General features: G+C 42.6%; 1 protein-coding gene across 1 annotated transcript in view; it reads right to left on the reverse strand.

The window, feature by feature from the left end:
• Window positions 1-1,712: 1,712 nt before the first annotated feature.
• The window catches only part of xxylt1 (xyloside xylosyltransferase 1), a 54,405-nt gene continuing 34,717 nt past the window's right edge, over window positions 1,713-21,400 (reverse strand). Inside the window, exon 5 of the mRNA XM_080732915.1 lies at window positions 1,713-2,128. Coding sequence (XP_080589041.1) covers window positions 1,732-2,128 — 397 coding nt within the window. The 3' untranslated portion in view covers window positions 1,713-1,731. The remainder of the gene's footprint in view (window positions 2,129-21,400) is intronic.

The raw sequence follows: 21,400 nt of genomic DNA on the forward strand, positions 1-21,400 counted from the left end.
GGTTGTCAGCACTGCAAGCACAGCGAGAAACTCTAAAAGTAGGTCAGCGTCTGCAGTCATTCTCATGGCGTCATCGCCCCTGCTGGTGTTTGCAGTATGCGTGCGCGTGTAGGTTTGGCCTCCACGGAAACCAACAGCAAATTTACACATTCCTCCTCAAATCTTCCATCTATCCCAAGCATTATCCAAGACCTGGTTCATCCCTCCCACCCCGTGACCTGTCAGAGACAGCTGTGTCATGCCTCACACTCACATGGTGCTGGCAGGAAGGTACTGTACCAGTAGTGGCAGTAAACACAAACCTCCTCTAGGGCTGTCACAATTATTACATAATCGTCTAATCGTGATTATTTGACATAATCGTGATTATTTTTCATAATCGTCATAATCGTTTCCATGTCAAAAATAGTGGAAATAGCAGATCTACAAGCTCACAACGCGTCGCATCTTGTAGATCGGCTATTTCCACTATCAATGTTCTTTTTTAAGTATTAAGTTGTCAAATATGTCAGTAATTTCTTTGTATATTTAGGTTATGTGTCATATCACCATGTGCAACTTCAAAGCCTAAGAGCCAAACAGAAATGTAATTATCAACGACAAAAACACAATTAAATCGCTAATCGCCAATTATTTGAATGACAATTAATCGTCATGTAAAATGTCATATCGTGACAGCCCTAACCTCCTCTCGCCTCCTGCTCTGCTCGCCACCAGGGTGGGAGATGACAGGCCACAGGTCAGCACTCGCCAGGTGTGTTGCGCTTGAGGGAGATTAGATGACGTAAAAAGAGAGAGAGAAACTGGGCAAGCGAGGGAGAACTGGGGTTTAGGAGGACGGCACGGATGGAGTCACAGGAAAAAGAGAAAGACACGTTGTGTCTTCTGCAGCAAGTAAATGCCCTTTCTCCAGGAAAAAGAATGACAAATATAGGGTTGAACGCCGGAAAAAATAACAAAAGGTTTATCAGTTCAAAAACTGCTATAAGAGGTCCGGAGCGCAACTCATTTTTTCAGTTGCCGCCAAACAATTTTGTACCAAGTGTAAATACCACAATCTCCCAAAACGTAGAAAGAAAAAATAACAAATACCGTAACAATACTACACATGAGCTACATTGTCATGGTGCGATGCTTTGACAAGATTGATTGATTGATGCATTGTAATTACTAGTATTACTATTAACAATACGTTGTATATAATAATACTAATGGGTCCAGCCAGGGGCTTCACCCTTGTTACAAAGAGCACTGGTTGCCCTCCTGACCAGCAGGGGGCAGAGTCATTAAATGCAAAAGCATCGGAGTGGTCAAGCAGGACAACTGCTACATAATAGGCTCTTTATACAACTATAGTCCCGGCTTTCCAGGAGGTAGCATGACTGTTTTCCTGTTCCCGTTCATGTCCCCATAGCTTCGATTGACAGGCCCATCAGAAGATTTGAAGTGGAAACACACGTGAAGGTTGTCATGTGTGTTTCTGGGTCAAACCTGCTACCGAGCCAATCAAACGAAGCTAAGGGATAATGAACCGGAACAGGAAATGGGTATGCAACCTTCCGACATCCTGGGACTACAGTTATGAACAGAGGCAATACTGTGTCTTCATTGCGCTTGCATCAAGCTAAGTGCACAGAAACCCAGAATCCTTAGAGAATTCCCTTCTGCTTTAATTTAGTGCTTTAATACGAACTTCCCCGCATCGTGCCACCCTTGGGGTGCACGTCCTCCTCAGTCATCCGGTATGGGCGTGTTACAGTTCCCGTGGTAGATATAAACGGGTCCGTCGCAGCGGTAGTACAACTGAAACACGTCTCCGTAGCCGTGCTCCCTCCACCAGGTGCACAGCTGGCGGTTCCAGCCGCAGGCCAGGGCGTGGAACAGCTGGGGGTGCTCCATGCCGATCATGGTGAAGAAGTCCTGGTCCCCCAGGTGGCCCCGGAAGCGGTACTGGTCGGCCAGCTTGGCCACGTTGCCCGGCTGCAGCAGCTGGTTGTACAGGGGCGAGGCCCGCATGCCCCCCAGATCTAGCAGCATCACCCCACTGTTGAAGCCCGGGAGGCCGTCTGGCGGAGGCTCACCTACCTTGGTGTTGGGGTTCTCTTTGCGGTACTGCCAAAAGGTGTGTCTGCCAAGACAGGAAAAAAAAATAAAAATTATTGTGCCATTAGGGGAGTTTGATTGGCAGACAGAGTTTACATTATGAAGAGGCCACATCTTACACCAGTGGTTCTCAACCTTTTCAGGCCGCGGCCCCCAAAATAATCATATTTTAACTGGGGACCCCCCCCACCATGTCGAGCAATAAGAGTTGAGGAATTACATTTTGTACAACACGGTTCTATTGTGACGCGAGACGTTGTGGGCATGTAGATCTGCTATTTTCACAATTTCTGCCTCTAATATTTGACAATTTGGCCAATGTTTAATTTGTCATTTTATAGGTATTAAAAAGTCCTTAAAATTGTCACTTCAGAAAGGTGCATATACCCTCAGTCTATCCACCTCTTTCCGCAGGAATTTACTGGAGATTTTTTTGCACCACACTTCCGGTTAACAGCAGACATACAAGCTCACGTCGCATCGCAGATGCAGCCGTTGTGAGCTTGTAGATCACACTCGGCTGCGGCGCCAGAAGCTCTGTCCAACTTCTGCGCAATGCACTATGGCAGGGGTGGGCAACTTTGATGATGGCGAGGGCCACTATATTTCCACCTTCACTCCAGAGGGCCACATTGCATATTGCTACGTGCTACTTTGTCATATCTCATACAAAAGAAGAAAAAATAGCAGATCTACAAGCTCAAAATGCATCGCGCTGCGATGCTTCTTTTGAATTGGAATCCTGAATAATTTTTTGTAATTTGTTCCTGAAATGTAACATTTTGATTTAAAGTTATACCATGTAACTTTTTTTATAAAACAAATCTTAAAATTGTCCTAACTCTTAAATCGCTAAAGTTTTAGAACACCCACTCCGTTATTTTCAGCTTCTGAAGCCTTCTCTTTATATGTTTTCTATGATCCTGACCTGGGTCCGGTTTTCGCACAAAAATTACGTCATCATACACTACCGGCCAATCACAGCGAGGGTTATACACTGCCGGCCAATCACAGCGCATCTTGAAGTGGGGTCGCTAGCTATCACAATAAGGCGACCATATTTGTAGGCGCCTGTGTGTCTCTATCTATACTCGGGTGAAACACTCCGTTTCTCCGGAATGCCTGAACGCACAGGAACCAGGGACCCCTCTAAAGATAGATCTCGGCGAGGTGGAGGCAGACGCGGGGGTGACGCGGGGGTGTGAGGCCCGGTCCGCGGCGAAAAACGGCCGAAAGACGCGGACGCTACTGACCACTAGTTGAGCAACTTACACAGTATAGCTTTAATTTCAAATGCATTTAGTTATATACTCATGTTAACTTTTATCAACAAGTTATTTTTTGTGTTCAATCTGTGTTTTGAGATATTTTAGTATTTAAGCATGAATGATGATGCATTTTGCATCATATGATGCATCATGCTGCATCATACTGTATCATGCATCATGGAATTAAAGCAGGTCATGTTTGGAATTGTAACAGCTGAAATCAATAATATATCGGTATTCCAGTATTAACTTGAGGGCCGCATTAAGTGAAGGTGAAGGCCGCATGTGGCCCCCGGGCCGCCAGTTGCCCATGTATGTACTATGGGATGTTGGAAAGTTGTGGATACACTTAAACTTTATGCTGGTGTGTTTACTGTTGAGTAAGAAAACAATTAAAAAACACATTAAGATAATCATCTGGGGACCCCCAAAATAATTTGATGACCCCACGGGGGGTCCCGACCCACAGGTTGAGAACCACAGTCTTACACAGCATTATCAACCATCAGTTGATAAAGGCAGGAGAGGGAGACAAAAGTTTATTAAAATGCTAATCAAAGTGAAAATTTGTTTGCAGTTTGTATGTAAACAGGTGTTAAGTAAAAACCTGAAGATTGAAATACAACCACTAACCGCTCCTTCATCTGGCTGTCTGTCTGTCTGTATGTATGTACTACTATGTCCCACACTTGGCTCATTGGCCAAGCTTCGCGGACGCTTAATGAAATTGACTCATAAAAAGCACCGGTCACTTCACACTGGGTGTGTTTTTTCTTTCGTGTCTTTTTGGGTGGGCGGCCACAAAATGGTCTCAGACTCAGCAGAATGTTTAAATATAAAACCCTCCACACACTGTAGGAAACCTGTAGAGCAGTGGTAAAATGTCTCATTCATGTGTGTGTTTTGGGGCTGATCTATGTCCAGCTCCGTTTCAGGCCAACTCCGCTGAGCAAACAGCACTTCAGCCCAAAACAGGAAGAGAGCGGTCCAGGAGCTGGACTTGGTGCCAAAGGCTCAAGCACTGCCAACTCAGCACCGTGTTCTGCCAGCACACCAACTCCCAAGTAACTGCAGATACACACATGTCATCATTCTATCAATAACACTTTATCACTGTCAAGAGTGTATGTGTGTGTGTGTGTGTGTGTGTGTGTGTGTGTGTGTGTGTGTGTGTGTGTGTGTGTGTGTGTGTGTGTGTATGTATTAGGGCTAATGACAACTCAATATCATATATTTTTTGAGTGATTCTAGATGTAATTAACATAAAAGTAATAGATAAAATAATCACCATTTAACTAATAGTGTGTGTGTGTGTGTGTGTGTGTGTGTGTGTGTGTGTGTGTGTGTGTGTGTGTGTGTGTGTATAATGGATTATATCTACCACTCCTGCATTGATGCTTAATTTATAGTCTGTCATATAAAGGTGTTGCTTGCCAAAAGCAGCTCATCTGTAAGTTAATTCGGTGTTGCTCGCCAAAAGCAGCTCATCTGTAAGTCAATTCGTGACCCGTTGTAACCTAACAAGACTGAGCCTTGTGCACTTTAAGTCTCAATGCTGTGGATCCGGGGAAAGAAGGTTGTTTGACTGTTCACTCCTGAACACGAGTATTAGATTAGGGTCAGCTACATGACCAAAATGTAAATGTAGTCACTGATGCATGAGACCCTGCAAAACCCTCAGCATTAATTAGAATGGACCCAGAGTTAGGTTCAGTTAGGTTAGATAAAATAAGATAAACCTTAAGCTTGGAGGGAAAATTACGGTGTCATAGCAACAAGGTTGAAACAAAGGAGAAAAATCACACCAGTGCGAAGTGAGTGGTGCTAACTTTGCATGTATCAAACACGACACACGTGCATATCTTTGTTCTGTCCGTGACGTTAGCTATCTCCATACCTGGAGTTCCGTGCTCATTAGGGGTGTGAAAGAATATTCTATATTCGAAGATTCGTTCGAATGTTAACAATAAAAGAATATTCGAACGTAAAAAATGGAGCTTCGAATTAATTTATATTTAATTAAAACAAATCTACCGCACTTCTCGCGAGATTCTGGGCGCATGGAACGTTAAAAGGTGGCTGGTCTCGCAAGGCAGAAGTCTCCATTCGCTGCTGCAAAAGTGGGTTGATCTACAAGTCCACAATACGTCGCTGATCCAATACGTTCATTACGTTGTGAGCTTGTACATTGAGGGTGCCTATTTAGCGACACCGTCATACAGCGAAGAATAAACCTCCAGCTGCTTCACTTTCCCCTCACACTGTCACTGGCCGTCACATGTCGGAGTGGAGAGATGCACTCGTCCGCCTCGCAGACAGTGCACAGTGCAGCGCGCACACACAGTGCTTTTAAACTGGCTCACGTTGATTCAGAATGATTAACGAGTCGAGCTGAAACGGGCGACTCATTTAGTAATGACGGGAAGGCATACAAGAGACTTCCCCACCGAAAACACTATAAAAAAGCATGGATTTCTTCTCTCACCGAGTCAATCTCCCCGCACGCAGCCACGCGGTAACGGTAAAACACATGAGTGTCCGTATGAGCACTGCTCATACGGACACTCATGAGTGTGCTCATGCTCACTTTGCATGGTATCAAACACGACACACGTGCATACTGCATATCTCTGTTCTGTCCGCGACGTCAGTTATCTCCATACCTGGAGCTCCGTGTTCATACGGACATTCCGTGCTCATACATACATACACACAAAGTCAGACGTAGGAGCGGTTAGTTAGCACCGCTCAAACAGAGGCACAGCTCCATCTACAGCACATGGACGATGATTAAGTGGAGAAGATCAGCGAGCGACCTCGCCTCGCGTACCTCTGCAGTCTGCATACATCTTACAGTATGTATCGCAGCAGACTTCAGATGGGCCACACACAGCTGGTGTGGGAACTCCAGGACCACATTGGGAACAATGAAAAACAAGCCGGGCTTTTTGTGTTATCCTTTTAGCATTATTGTATAACTGTACATCTGTACTTTTTTGCAAACTGATTAAGTATTCAATCAATCAATCAAACCACCCTTGAGTGCAAAGTGCTACAGAATGTTGTGGAGCCCAGCGCATCGTCAGAGGTGAGCTTCCCTCCCTCCAGGATATAAATTACATACAAAAAGCGGTGCGTAAGTCAAGGGAGATCAGATAACATAGATGGGACACTCTCCACCCCAGCCACAGTCTGACGATAGTCTGGCTAGGCAAGCGATAACTACATTGCATTTCAAAAGTCATACGATACGACCAGAGTTTCTGCCTGTCAGTCATCGGGCTGTTGAATGAGTGCTGAACCCTGTCGCCATGTCAGTCTCTGCAACAATAGGCTGTGACAAGACAACAGTCATTATCACTTTGTTATTATGACCATGAATACACTCCATTACTGTTGCTCTGGCACTACACTTGCGGTAGATGTTAAGCTGCTAAGCAATGTCACTCACCTACAAAAGGGACTGTTATATTCTGCCTCGTTTATTTTTATATTGTGAGCACACACACTTTATGGTATGTCATTTCTCAATGAAAGTGCAGGGAGACCACCTCCAACAACTGCAGATGTGCTAGTTACAGTATGTAGTGTCGCCTTGTTCTGATTTGATCCATGTAGCACTTTGGTTGACCTTGGTCGTTTTTAAAATTGCTGTATAAATAAGCTTTGAGTTGAGTTTAGTTATGATTGGCATTAACATACTCTACCATACAAATTGGCTGAAATACAGTTTTATTCAATAAAATAAGTCCCAGATTGTAGCTTTAAAGGGGGTTCTTGTCTATCCAGGTCAGCTTCAGTGTCCAGTGCGCTCCAGTTCTCTGTGCAAAGGAATGTTAGGTGAGAGGCTTGGTAGACAGGCCGTGTGTTTGCTCAGCTGTGGTTAGCCCAAGGTAGACCAAGATATTCTCAAATTCAGTTCTATAGCGTCCCCTTTGGGGTCACAGAGCATGAACATCCACCTTCCCTCATAATTTAGCCCTTTATCTTTGGAGAGCTTGGAGAGTTTAAAGGAGTAGTTCTTCCTAAACATGAGTTATTTTCTATCAATTACACTCCCCATGAATTCACCTTGAATTCAAAGGAGACAATAATTCGATGACCAGGTCAGAGACTCAGTAGGAGACTCAGTAGGAGACTCAAACAGAGACTCTGCTGGTCATCAAACTATTGGCTTGGGAATGCAACAAAAGCTAAACAACTCAACATCAAGGAGGCTTCATGGAGTGTGTAATTGATAAGACATGTTTTTGTGGGGTGAACTACTCCTTTAAGGCAGCTTAATGCATACAAAGAAAAAAGTTAAATGCACACAACAGGTTCAACCCCGCTATGCTCGATAACACGCTTGCTAACACAACTCGATAAGCCCAAAGATTATTGATAACAAGTCTCAATACATTTTTTATCGAGTTCGGGTTTCGAGCTCAATCCATACTGTCCAGTGTCCACACAGTGTTTTCACCCTATCTATATATGGTGCCCGTGATTCTGCATAGTGTATTTTTATTTGTTCAGTACAGTACGCTATGCCTACATGTAAACCAAAGAACAAGTTACATACGCACAGTATATACACATATCTAATACAATTATTCTGATTCTTTGATACACAAATAGAAAAAAAATCCTTTAATTATTTTGAATAATACTTATTATTACAGTTTCACTCAAAATGAGGAGTTTCTAAGCTTTCTTTACTATGTGGCAAGTTATGTGCTTAGGGTGTGGAATCTAAGGGAGTCGATACGGGAGTCGATACAGAGCACGCTGGTTCTCAAGATTGGAGCTGATTGAAGGCTGTGACACACCATGTATCTTCCACACATTCCATTTTACTTCTTTACTTTGTATTTGACATTTTGAACTCCTGCTTCTCACTTTTGGAGGACAAAGCGCATAAAAGGTAAAGCAGGAGAGCTATCAGGAATGTCTACATGCTATGGCACAGAGACCTTTGAGGCGGAGTAGGCAAAGGGAGAATAAAAACACACGTTTGTTTTTGTTGAGCTGCATGCACGCAAGGCCAAATTTGTCAAACAAGCTCCTGAGACTGTTCCAGCCCAGGTGAACAGGCAGGGCGCTGTGAGAGAGCTCATGTCAAACTGTAGGCACTCCTGTGTATGGCAACGTACTGTAGTTTCAACTTTACAAGTTATAAACAAGGGCAATGAAACGTAGTAAGTATGGAAAGTTGGAAACAAGGCCATTCGATTTTTCTTAAAGAACAAAAACAGCACCAAGAGTCTAGAAACCCGCTAGCAGGCAGCAGCCCCTTGTGAACGAACATAAAGCATAGACGTAGAGCAGGGGTCCTCAAATACAAATCTTGAAGGTCCACAAATATTTTTTTGAAACAGGTCCGGGTCCGGGGAAAAAATAAAACAATTAATATATATATATATATATTTAAATATATATATATTCGCTTATTTTTATTATGTCGGTCAATCTTAAATAGTAGGCTAAGATACAAAAAAGTACCAACCAGGGGTTGACACCATGGTCTCAGAGGCACTTGTCCGTCTGGAAAGTACAGGTCATGTTCTACTTGCCCTCAGGTCATGGCCACTTGCCCTCATTATTGTTCATCTTACATAATTAGGGATCCCTTTCTTATTTTTATTTTTTACAATGGCTGATGTGTTTTTTTTTTTTTGTAGTTTGTTGATGCAGTAATGGTCTTTCCCCGTTTATTTCTTTATTAAAAGGGTCCTTAAAATATGACTTCACTGTCATCTGGGCTGGGGACTCCTCCAAAATCATTTGGGGGCCTTACTTGATTGAAGAGAAACAACCCATTAAAGCAGGGAGAACAGAATGTTCTGGAGCAGAGATATTTTGCGCTAGTGCTCTGGTTTATTTTAACAAACTGGGATAATCTACGAATAATTTATGCTTGTGTCGCAACGTGAATATCGATATGAAAACAAGGTGTCACGCGTCAGAGACAGGGGAGCACACACTGAACGCGGACGGCTGTGCAGCGTCGCGGTATCGACGCACGTTAAGTGCCGCACGGTAACGCCAACTGGATGCGGCGCGCTGCCACACAGCACATCCATTTCCCCCGGTGGGGAGAACCATGGGAGAACAACATCCATGCAGAAAGAGAGGCAGCCGTAACGGGCCGTCGGGCCGCGGCACGTCGAGACAAACTCTGGTCTCTGGAGATAAGATTACAATCCTGCAAACGTATTCACGTTGATGATGTTTTGCGTGAATGAAACCCCACTGATTTATAACTAGTTGCGTTGTTGGTGGATGAAGCTACTGCTGTTGCTGCTGCTCCGAAAACTTCCGCGGTCTGTGGCAACAGCCTATCAGCGCATCGTTGTCAGAGATGCCAGCCCATAATACTCTGTTGCCCGGCATCAGCCAATCAGCGCGTCGTTGTCTCTCTCTCTCTCACACACTCAGCGCATGCAATGAAAGCGAATGAATACAACGAGAAGTGGAAACGAAAACGTGGAGATATTTTTCCACTTTTTTTTTCTTTTTCTTTTTTTTTACTATAATTCGTCCTGGGTCCGGTCGGCGGTGCCTCGCGGTCCGGACATGGACCGCGGTCCGCCTATTGAGGACCCCTGACGTAGAGTATCAAGAAGTGGCAGAATTTCTTTTTCTGAAAGAAGCACTAGAGGAAAGGCCATGGGTCACCAATATCAGTAAGTTCATCCTGCAGTCTTAAAAATAAAAAAGAATCAAACCTCGGTTCGAAGTGAAGCGGTGAATTTTTATTCTATGTGTTCTAGAGCTATGAAATCTGTGTTCTAGATCTATACCTTCTGTGTTCTAGATCTATACTTTCTATGTGCTTTAGTTCTATATTTTTATGAATTCTGAATGAATGAATGATTTTATCTGGAGGGCCAAATTGTCATGTGAAGCTTGACCAATCCTCAATCCTGAACGCACGGGACACACAAAGCCACTCCTTGGAAGCGGCTTTCACCGCTTCAAAAATCTGTTCGAGATCTCTTGTGTGAAAACAAAGTTGGAATTTTGCCCTGAGACTGTGGCATTACTAGATACCACCATGGTTAGGATTAATCTACCACACTTAAGTACTCCGAAAGTTTCATGGCAATCTGCCCATTAGATTTTGAGATATATTCAGACATTTTGGCCAAACAGTGGCACTAGAGGAAAGGCCATGGGGTCACCAAAATATCAGTGTGGAAGCTTTTTAACATCTAGGCCTCCAAATAAAACATTAATCAATGTCACAAGACCCTTTCCTTTTAGTGGTAAAAATATCCAGTTACCAGTGCAGCATAATTCGTCTATTGATAAATATATCCAAGTCATCTATCTGGGAACAAAAACAACAAAGCTGTTTACTCCAGCTCAGTATTCCCTTCAGGAAAAGTACGAAATGCTCTTTTCAATGTGCTGGCTGGCCAGCAGCCAATGCACTGAGATTTCTACCCCAGTTGAACAAGAGAATGAATGAGGGGATGAATAAATAAATAGAATTTCTTTCTAGCATGTACCTGTATTTGTATACACTTATTATGCACACACACCACCACCTACACACTGGCTCTCTGGAGTCAATGTACGATAAAATATTCAAGGAGAAATGTGCTCGTCTCACCAAACACAGTGGTGCAGTATAGACAGTCTGCACTCAGCACTACAGTAGTTAAGGAATATGAATCACCACTTAAATCACCTGGTCTAAAAGTGAACGCACAGGTGAAATTCATGTGCAGCCTCTATGCTAAAATGCTAATTCGTTATTCATGGAAGGACAGGAGGATGATGATGTGGCCTGTTATTACACATACTTTCTCACTATAATCTACCAGGACCATCAGACACTCATCTCATCATGCAGCACTTTTAGTGCTGACCTATAAATAGCAGTAATACGCTTTGCTGTGCTCTACAGTGTTCTCGGACTGCAGACCGGAGACCCTTGCGGCCCATTCGTCTCCCTTAAGTCAAATCAGACGAAGGGCCTACGTGCTTAGAGACACATACTGTATTTGTGAGTGAGGCAAGTGTAGCATTTACACAGCCGTTTGGCCACAAGATCTTATGATGATGACAAATAAAAAGCCAGCGCTGGAGTCCATTCCTTTGTTTGCAAAAGGATGAGACTGGTGTTTGTTACACTGCTCACTTAAGTCGCTTAGGATGGGTTTTAAGTCACACTCACAAAGGATGCAATACAAATTATCATGTTTTTGCAGGAATCGCACCGTTCTGTAGCATTCACAATTGACACTAGATTTTAGCTTGAAGTGACATTTTACACACACACACACACACACACACACACACACACACACACACACACACACACACACACACACACACACACACACACACACACACACACACACACACACACACACACACACACACACACACACACACACACACACACACACACACACACACTTCGAAAATAGCTTGCATTGAATTCAAATGTATTCCCATTGCTCAAACAATCATGACTGGCTCCTGCGTGGACGCATCTTTACACAATCTACTACACTTTATCACATTGTTTAGATACAGACAACTACAGTAGCAGATTCTCTCCAAGAACATGGACATTGTTTAGACCTTTCATACAATTGTATTATTCCATATGGACATTTTTGCTTTATTTAGATCGGAGAGTATAAAAGAGACAGACAGCAAACTGAGGGCAAAGAATCACCGGAGTCGGATTTGAGCTCACAAGGAGTATGTGGTTGTGTCACCATGCAGGCTCTCGTTATGTTTTCTGAAACGTTGTCATTTTCTACTTTCAGCCTCCACAACTTAAACAGGGAACTCAACCAGAACATGACTGACTGTTGCTGTAACTTAAAGTGATGTACTTGCTGTGCACTTTGACATCTATACTCAGCTTGGTGTGAGTTAACTGAATAAATGATGGTGCATACCGCTTGGTGACGATGGATGGACATTCCACACACACCTGCTGTAACAAGTGAGGGAGGCTCTGCCTCTGCAGGTGGGGACTGTCTGTCATCAAGGCGTCATCATGCAGCATTACATGTTGGAATATGTTGGAAATTAAGCATTGCCTAAGTTCAGCAGTGCACCGACGGGAGCAGCCGATCATTAGGGATGGGAATTGATTACAAAAAAATATATATATAAGTATATTCGCCGATTCCGCTCATTTCTTTATCGATTCCCTTATTGATTCCTGACAAATTTTCATTGTGGAAATGGAGTAGGCCTACACAGGCTGTCAACTGTTTTATTAACCATATCTGAATACTGTGGAGAAACAGTGGAGAAAATGCATGAATGTCATGCATTTTCATTTATTTTTTACATGTTATTGAGCACTAACTCAATAACATGTAAAAAATAAATGAAAATGCACCTTATCGTTTCCTTTTCAGCAGAATAACGTGACTTAACGTCATTCTTGCAAAGAGTAACTGACAGAAAGAACATCCCGGCATTAATAAAAGATATATTCTCTGAGTTGACGATTCAGATTCATTAACAATTGTGGTTATTGATTCCCATCGCTACCGACTGACTATCTCATTCACCAGTCCCATTTAAACAACTCAATGCCATGGTCTTTTAAAGCTGAGAGCGCTCGCTCTGCAAATCATTCAAGCAGCTGCTCCTCTTTATGCTGTGCAGGCTGTTTCTTAGTTATGTGTGGTTTTTTGTGCTATGGTTTCATGTGTACAGATAGAATGATGTGGGGTCTTTTATTGTGCTGAACATACTGAGATTCTCTTGCATGATGCTAGGAGGGAACATCCGCAGTGCCCAGCCTTTGCTGCCAAAATACAACTGTATAACCATGTGTTGCAATAAATCATTTGACGTGATGAACAACCACTTAAGCCCTATATACTGTACTTCATCGTATGACAAAATGCCTCAAAAGTCTAATATTTTTGTTTATTTCTTATTTTGAAATTTTTAATGTGGTTAAGGTAATGCTGCCAAGTGCAATTTCTTGCACCTTTGATTTCTGCTCAACTATAAGGTTTCATAACAGAAAATAACTGACCTAATACTGACTACTGACCTTTCAAGGAATTTGGATGTGAAATCGGGCTCATAAACAAATACGTCAGCGATGTAAAATGTACATGAAACTATTTCACAGTGAATTCTTACACGAGTATTGAACATCAGGGACTGTTTAAAGGAGATACAGTACTGCAGGCTGGATGTACAAGTGCATGTGTTTACAATTACGCAGAATTCCAGAACATTCCTTGTCTAACCCTCGCCATCACAGCTTATACAATACTGCTGCAGCTGTTTTTCTTTTTGAATTCTGAAATGGAGAAACTTCAGCTTAGGTAACAACTTTACATAACTTAGGTAAGGTAGCTTTAGGTAAACAATCTAAACATGACCTGTGTGATCAGTTCAGGCCAAAAAACATCCGTTACTTTCACTAATTTCAAACCACAGCAGTTAGTGTTCCGGACAGTTTTGCTTGATTCATAGTTAGTTGTGCACTGTGTCACAAAATGAAAACTGCCATTTTCGATGCGCAACATCGGTGCACAACCAAGTATAAAACTGCCTTTAAAGTACTGCCATAGCAAGGTAGACTTGCTATGGTAATGACTGCATGCAACACAATTCATATTGTAATTTCAATACTAATGTAAAACGTTCTTTCTAACGCGCATTAGCCTGATGTTTTCAGGTAGTTCTGGAATATGAATGTGACACTCAGATACTGTGATGCTCATCTGCACCAATTACCGTAACAGCTGGAACACAATGTCAAATTGTCTTTCCATGCTCCTTTTTCTGTTGCCCTGCACCAGCACAGCTAAAACCTCTCGATCCATCTGAATCTCTTAGCCAAGAAGCCTGCGGTCCTCACAGTGTCTCGCTCTCTGGGCTTGACAGTTCACAGAAACCGTTGTCGCCTTCCTCCGCTTTCCTCTGCCAACCTCTCAAGAGGTGTTGTCTCTCTCACATTCAGGAAAGAACTGCAAGCATTTAGCAGGACAGGGACACTCTGTTCTGCTTTAGCCGTCCAAAATGTGTTCCCCTGTCACTCTTGTTCAGAACCGGGACACTACAGCTAGTTTTCCAAAAGCTGCTTTTAAAAAACACTTTCAGTGATAGAAACCAGTTCATGAAAAATGCCTGGCCCTTTTCACAGCTGATCGGCTTGGTAGAGCAGCATAACACTAGGTATATCAAAAGGAGCGATGCAGCACTGACAGGAAATTGAGGCGATTTAAAGCCAAAGGAGTCGGCAGTGTATTTGCAAGGTTAATCTTTTACAAAGCCTTTTCTCAGAAATATTGCTTTCTGCAATCTGCCATCAAATGAGATGTAGGGAAAATTCTCCATATTCTCTCAGCTAAGTTGGAGCGAGCTACTGTAAAGTAAAATTTGTGGATGAGTGCTTAGAGTGGATAACATTAGATTAGACTAGAGTGACAATACATAATCTTTACAAACATATCTTCAGAGTTGCCTGTAGGACCTGAATCATTAATGCACAACAAGGAAGGCTAAAATGATTTAATATCTGTCATTAAAAGTGAATTGAACCTGGAAACGTGGTGCAGTAAATGCCAATTATTTGAAGTGATGTACGGTATAATTACAGTGTATTTATGGCAAGGCAAGTTTAGTCGTATAGCACATTTCAACAAGCGCCGTACACAATAAATTAAGCATTCATGTTTTGTGTAAGGCCTTATAACTCATCTTGACAAATAATGGGCCTGTTCGTCTTTTTTGGCTTGTCACTAGACAATAGTAGCTGAATAATGACAGCGCTGGTAGTTGATTCAGAGAGATGTGGGGGTGTAGGTGGGCTACAACCATATTCTGTGTGTCACGCTAATGGATATCCAGGGAAGTTAAGAGAACATAGTTAAAAACAAAAACAAACAAAACACTTAGATAGTATATCAATTAAGATGGATAAGGATGTGCAGTGTTGAAAATGGATAGGATTACTCACCCACTGAGGGACAAGCAGTATATTGCTTAATGCTTAGCAGATCAACATGAATTTATGATTCAAATTATTAAATCCCACATATCATATGAAATTACACATCTGATGGCATGATAGACCAACACCTCCATGTCATGAAAACCCCTATTAGAGCAGTGCCAACATGCTTTATCAGGCTGTTAATTACCAAAAAAATCACGCCCGTCTGTGTTTTACAATTTACAGAGTAACGGTTTTAAAACTCATGTAAGTGGGTCTTGTCTGCTGTGCTTTAAAACATTAAAAGATGCTGCTGGATGAGGGGAAGCACTGCAGTAAGATTGGGCATCTTCAGTAATGAACTTTTCCCTGTCAGGACGTGTTGTGCATAGGGCTTGTGGGAGGATGTGCTCTCCGTGCATAATAGTCTGCCATTATCTCCCAAGGGGAATGAGCAGCCGAGAGCCCACTCCACTCAGCACAGCGAAACAATACTATGTGTGTGTGTGTGTGTGTGTGTGTGTGTGTGTGTGTGTGTGTGTGTGTGTGTGTGTGTGTGTGTGTGCGTGTGCGTGTGTGTGTGAAGGGCACTTTTAACCAAACCGATTCGGCCGCGAATCGGCGGCGGATAGCGTCGGCCGAAGGGGAGCTCATCGTCAGGTTTTCGGCAGCGGGTCGGGAACGTTATCGACCGAAAACTGGAAAACTGGACTTGCTCAGTTTTGTTCAGTCGCCCCTGGCCGTCGGTAAGATTGAGGGAGTTGTAGAATAGTTTGCTACTGTTGCAAAACCAAGCCAAAATAAGCCAGAGACATTTTCCCGTCGCATATTTTTACTAAATACCATATTCTCAATCTCAACTCTCAGTTCCTATTCCAATCTGATCCAAAGCAAAGCTAGTAAATAGTGCAGCAGCTCCCCGTGTTGTTGTTCTTTTTTTTCCCTTCTCCTCTGCACGGAGAACACACAGATGGTTGCCAGATTCTGTGAGTGAAATAAGCGACCAGGTCTATGAAAATAAGCCCAAAAGCAGCGACCAGTTTCACCTCTGAGCTCTATTACATTAGTTATTTTATAAAATAATGTTGAAAGCAAGGCCAAATAAGCAACTACACTTCAGAAACAAGCCCAAACAAAAGCAACCCACAACTAGCAACATCATAGGAAAACAGGATCAACGTTGCTTATAACGAGCAGACCTGGCACCACTGCCATACAGTAACTACAGTCGGCGTCGTCTGAAAAAATAAAAGTGCTTAGTTTTTTGCAGTACTTTGCAGTTCTTTGCAGTCTGTGTACAGTCAGAAGTAATCTCCTGTAGGCTGTTTGGTGTGGAGACACCTTGAGAGAGAGAAAACCTTTCTGAACAGGTGAAATATTCAAGAACAGGAGTGGTTCTCAACCTGTGGGTCTGGACCCCCAGTGGGGTCCACAAATTATTTGGAGGGGTGCCCAGATGATTAACTTAATGTGCAACATTGTTTTCTCTCTCAACAGTAAACAAACCAACATAAAGTTTAAGTGTATAGATAGAGGGTATCTGCACATTTCTAAAGTGACAATTTAAGGACTTTTCAATACCTCTAAAATGACAAATTGAACATTGGTCAAATTGTCAAATATTAGAGGCAGAAATTGTGAAAATAGCAGATCTACATGCTTACGACGCCTCGCAATGCGAGGCGTTGTGAGCAAGTAGATCTGCTATTTTCACAATAGAACCGTGTTATACAAAATGCAATCTGGCTAGCCATCGTCAAAGAAAAGTTTGGACACTCTTTTTGCAGAAGTCTGTAAACAAGAGACTATACAAAATGTAATGCCTCAACTCGTCAGGGTGGGGGAGGGGGGCCAGTTAAAATAGGATTATTTTGGGGGTCACAGCCTAAAAAGGTTTGAGAACCCCTGTTCTAGAACATAGTGGCTTATTGAACACATCTTGCGGTTTCCAGTATATTAGCAGTTCTGAAGACTTTTCTCTCCACCTACTGTATGTTCATTCCTATGAACTTCAGCATCTGCCTTTAGATATGGCTGTTGAGCAGGAGGGAAATGAGTGACTATCATAATTAGCTGAAAAGGCAATATTCACTATCAGCAATACATCTTTATTCCTCACATTATTCTAGATGAGCTGAGAGAATGCAAGCTAGGCCCACTGCTCTGTCCGTGAAAGCTCTGTGTGGTTGTGTATCTGCAAACTTTGAAACATACTCACATAGTCTTTCTGATACATTTCCCCTCCCATACATAAATGCATAATTGATACCGCTGCTATTTGATATTTCATTTATATGCACAAGAGAGTGCTCTTTCGTACAGTCATTATATTTAAATTTGATATCCGATTCCATATTTTTACTCATTCACTCTATTCTTTATTTAAATACGCTAAGAGAAGAAATACATCACAACTTTTTAAGTTCATTATTCAATGTGTATAGAAGCCATTTCAGTACTTTCAGAAGTATCTGGCGTTGCTTGATTTTAAGAGTAGGAAAAGGAGTCCATCGTACAATAACCTGTTGAAAAAGTACAGTTCCTTGGACGTGTAGCAGACAGCCTGGCAGGGCCATCTATCCCCTACAGTACGTCATTACTGGATGTGTATGCCAACACTCAGACACATCCCGTCTGCCGAGCCGGTCTGATAGGAGAGAGAACAGACAGAGCCCTCCTGACGTGGGCTTTCGGTGGAGTATCGTAAATTTTGTTGAGCTGGTGAGGCCGTTTGTGGTAAATGGTATGAGCTCATGCTTGGCTGCAAGTGCATAACTGATTGTGTGTGTGTGTGTGTGTGTGTGTGTGTGTGTGTGTGTGTGTGTGTGTGTGTGTGTGTGTGTGTGTGTGTGTGTGTGTGTGTGTGGGTGTTTTGAGGTTGAGAATGTGCAAGGGCAAACAGGGAGGCCATTAGCTTGGGCTTCCCCTGGATGGAGCTCTCGCTGAGTGGCTATACAGTTTTGGACAGAGGGCAGAGATAAGGATCTGTGTTTGTTTGGCATTCCTGGAGACCTCTACGGCCTGCCAGAAAAGATCAGAAAGCATTTTTTTTATAACTGCTTACATGAAACGACAAACTTGCAATCAGCACACACACAGACAGGAAAGAAACAGTTTGTCCACTTAAAATTCCCAAACTTTACCAGTCACTTCAACTATGATTTTCTAGAGGTGACGTTTCTAGAGGTCTTTAAATGATACTTGGTCATCTGCCAAAGTCTAGATTATAGACATGGACACATTTACCACCATGTCAGAATTGATCAGTATTTGGCTGGAGGCAGACGGCAGAACCTTGTATTAAAAAATACTATATAAATATAGTACTGTATAAAAAGTTCGGAAATCTAACTTAACCAAATGGTATTGTGTTTTATATCATTTTTATCATTGATTTGTCACCTTTACAACAAAGTACAGCTTGTAAGCATCGGGCATTCGAGGCATGAGCTACACAGCCAAACGTGTGGGTAGCGCCGACCAGAATTTTGCCAAAATGGCTTGCAATATACTGTTCTGCTGGCATTTACTCTCGTTTTGGGCTTCCCTGACACTGAGCTTAACATTAACAAAGTGTAAAAATGGCCAATATGTGTTGTTTTTTCTTTTCCTTATTACTTTTGAGAGAGTGCAATCATTCAATGCCCCAAGTAACAAAGGTGAACACCAAAAGAACAGTATTGCAGGCCTGCCAGGCCATTTTGACCATTTTTGGAGGGGCCCTACCCACACGTTTGTACCTCGTTGTAAAGGTGACGAATCATCGATAACAATGATATCAAACACAATACCATTTGGCATAATTAAAGGGGGGATATAATGGACCGAATGTTGGCAAATTTTGGGTCGGCGCTACCCACATGTTTGGCTGTGTAGCTCATGCCTCGAATGCCCGATGCTTACAAGCTGTACCTCGTTGTAAAGGTGACAAATCAGCAATGAAAATGATATAAAACATAATACCATTTTGGTTTATTAAAGGGGGGGGATAATCGACCAAAGTTAGCTTTCCGAACTTTTTGTGGCAAGTGTATATATATATATATATATATATATATACTGTATAGACACACTATATAAAATAATGATTTTTCTAAGTAATTCAATTAATAAATAAAAGAAAAATGTAAGACATTCCATTAATTAGAACACAAATGTAGTAGTGAAAATAGCTACAAGCTCACAATGTGGCGCGAAGTGACACATTGTGAGCTTGTACTGTAGATCTGCTATTTTCACTAGTTTGGGATGTTTGGGAACCATTGCTCCAGTGCATTCCGTAAACTTCCGGTTCAGGGCTTTGTCGCCAATAGAGGGCCACGTAGAAGACCCGATGAAGTCAACGGAGGTGACGCAACTTTCCTTAAATGGCTCTGGCTGGAGGTCATTTCTAACACATAGAAACTACATACATACAGTAGTACATACGTACACACAGATTCTGCACGTGTACCATCGTGCACACACACACAAACTGATAATGAAGGAGAAAACGGCTACTGTGCATGAGTGGCAAACATGGGATTCTTTCTGACACCTGTAATGCCTTGAGGCTAACACACTACGCCTTCTCCAATGCCACTGTTACTATCTCATTTGCACTAATGCAAATGGCTGTGCAATACGCTCTTTGAAAGTTAAAGCTTTATCGAACAGAAGGGTAGAGGAACATTCATCTTAACAGTGCACACTGCACAGACCTCAGCGGAGAGAAGAAAGAACACGAAACCATGCAAAACAGAAAAGTGCTTTCAATGCACGTCTAAGATTGATGATATGCAAGTCAGGTTAAATTGGATTCTATTCAGTGGCCTTCTCTCTCCCGCTACTGTGGTCCAAGTATATTGTTTCATTTTCCTTCCTCTGAAGAAAATCCTCCTGAGAGAGGAGTTAAAATGTGAGAACAAAGGGCTGTCAATTAAGGCTGGAAGTTCCCTCTCTGCAGACACGGGGCACATGGCCTTTGACACCTGGGCAGAAGTATGAGGAAGCGGGGAGGGAGGTCTGCTGTTCTTTGCCAGCGTTAATTAACTAGAATAGAGAGAGGTTTGGCACAAAAAGGGATGCTGTTGGCGTGGAGCTTGTCCTGTCTCGCCTGTCAACTAAAGCCCATACTAATCCACATCTCAGGCCTCCTACCATCTGCCCGTCTGTCTTCACCATGTCTGTCCTTCTGGCTCTCTGTTCACCTCTCCTTGTTTGTGTGCATGACGGTATATACAGCTAGATAGAGAGGCTGTTGAGAGGATTAACACAAACCCGCCGAATGTTGTCAAAGTAACAGTAAACAAGACAAAGGTTTGTCACACAACAGGAGCGATGCACATAAACAATAGGAAAATGATTGATTTGGTGATGACTCCTTCATACAGGTGTACAAACAATTAAAATTAATCATACAGAACTGACCGACTAACCTTGCTATAATTAGGACTTTCTAGCGGGGCTAAAATTTCACATATCAAAGACTGGAACAATAACACAGATGCTCGCGTAATATTAACTCCCTCCCGTGTGCTTGTTTTGAATATCAGATTCAGCATATGCAGATCCTATGTCTCAGCCACACTACCAATTCAGTTCCTGGCCAGGGACCTGCGCTGCATCGTGTGTGTGTGTGTGTGTGTGTGCGTGTGTATGTGTGTGTGTGTGTGTGTGTGTGTGTGTGTGTGTGTGTGTGTGTGTGTATTCAATATGTGTGAGTGTGCTACGGTGTCCTGTTTTGATGCCTTGGCTGGATGCGAAAACAGAGTGATGTTTGTGTTAGTACCTCAGAGTAGGACAGATGAATCAGTCAAGGAACAAAGCCCCTCTCTTGCTAATACACAGTACGCACACAAACAGGTGTACATTAGAAACACAAAAACAACCTAGTTCTCTCACACACACACACACACACACACACACACACACACACACACACACACACACACACACACACACACACACACACACACACACACACACACACACACACACACACACACACACACACACACACACACACACACACACACACACACACACACACACACACACACACACAGCAGGAAGCAGCTGTGTGGAACAGGTCAGTAGTACTATGTGTTGTTCACTAATGTTCTCA

The sequence above is a fragment of the Nannobrachium achirus genome (genome assembly GCF_963921795.1).
Source record: "Nannobrachium achirus genome assembly, chromosome: 1".
Classification (NCBI taxonomy): Eukaryota; Metazoa; Chordata; class Actinopteri; order Myctophiformes; family Myctophidae; genus Nannobrachium; species Nannobrachium achirus.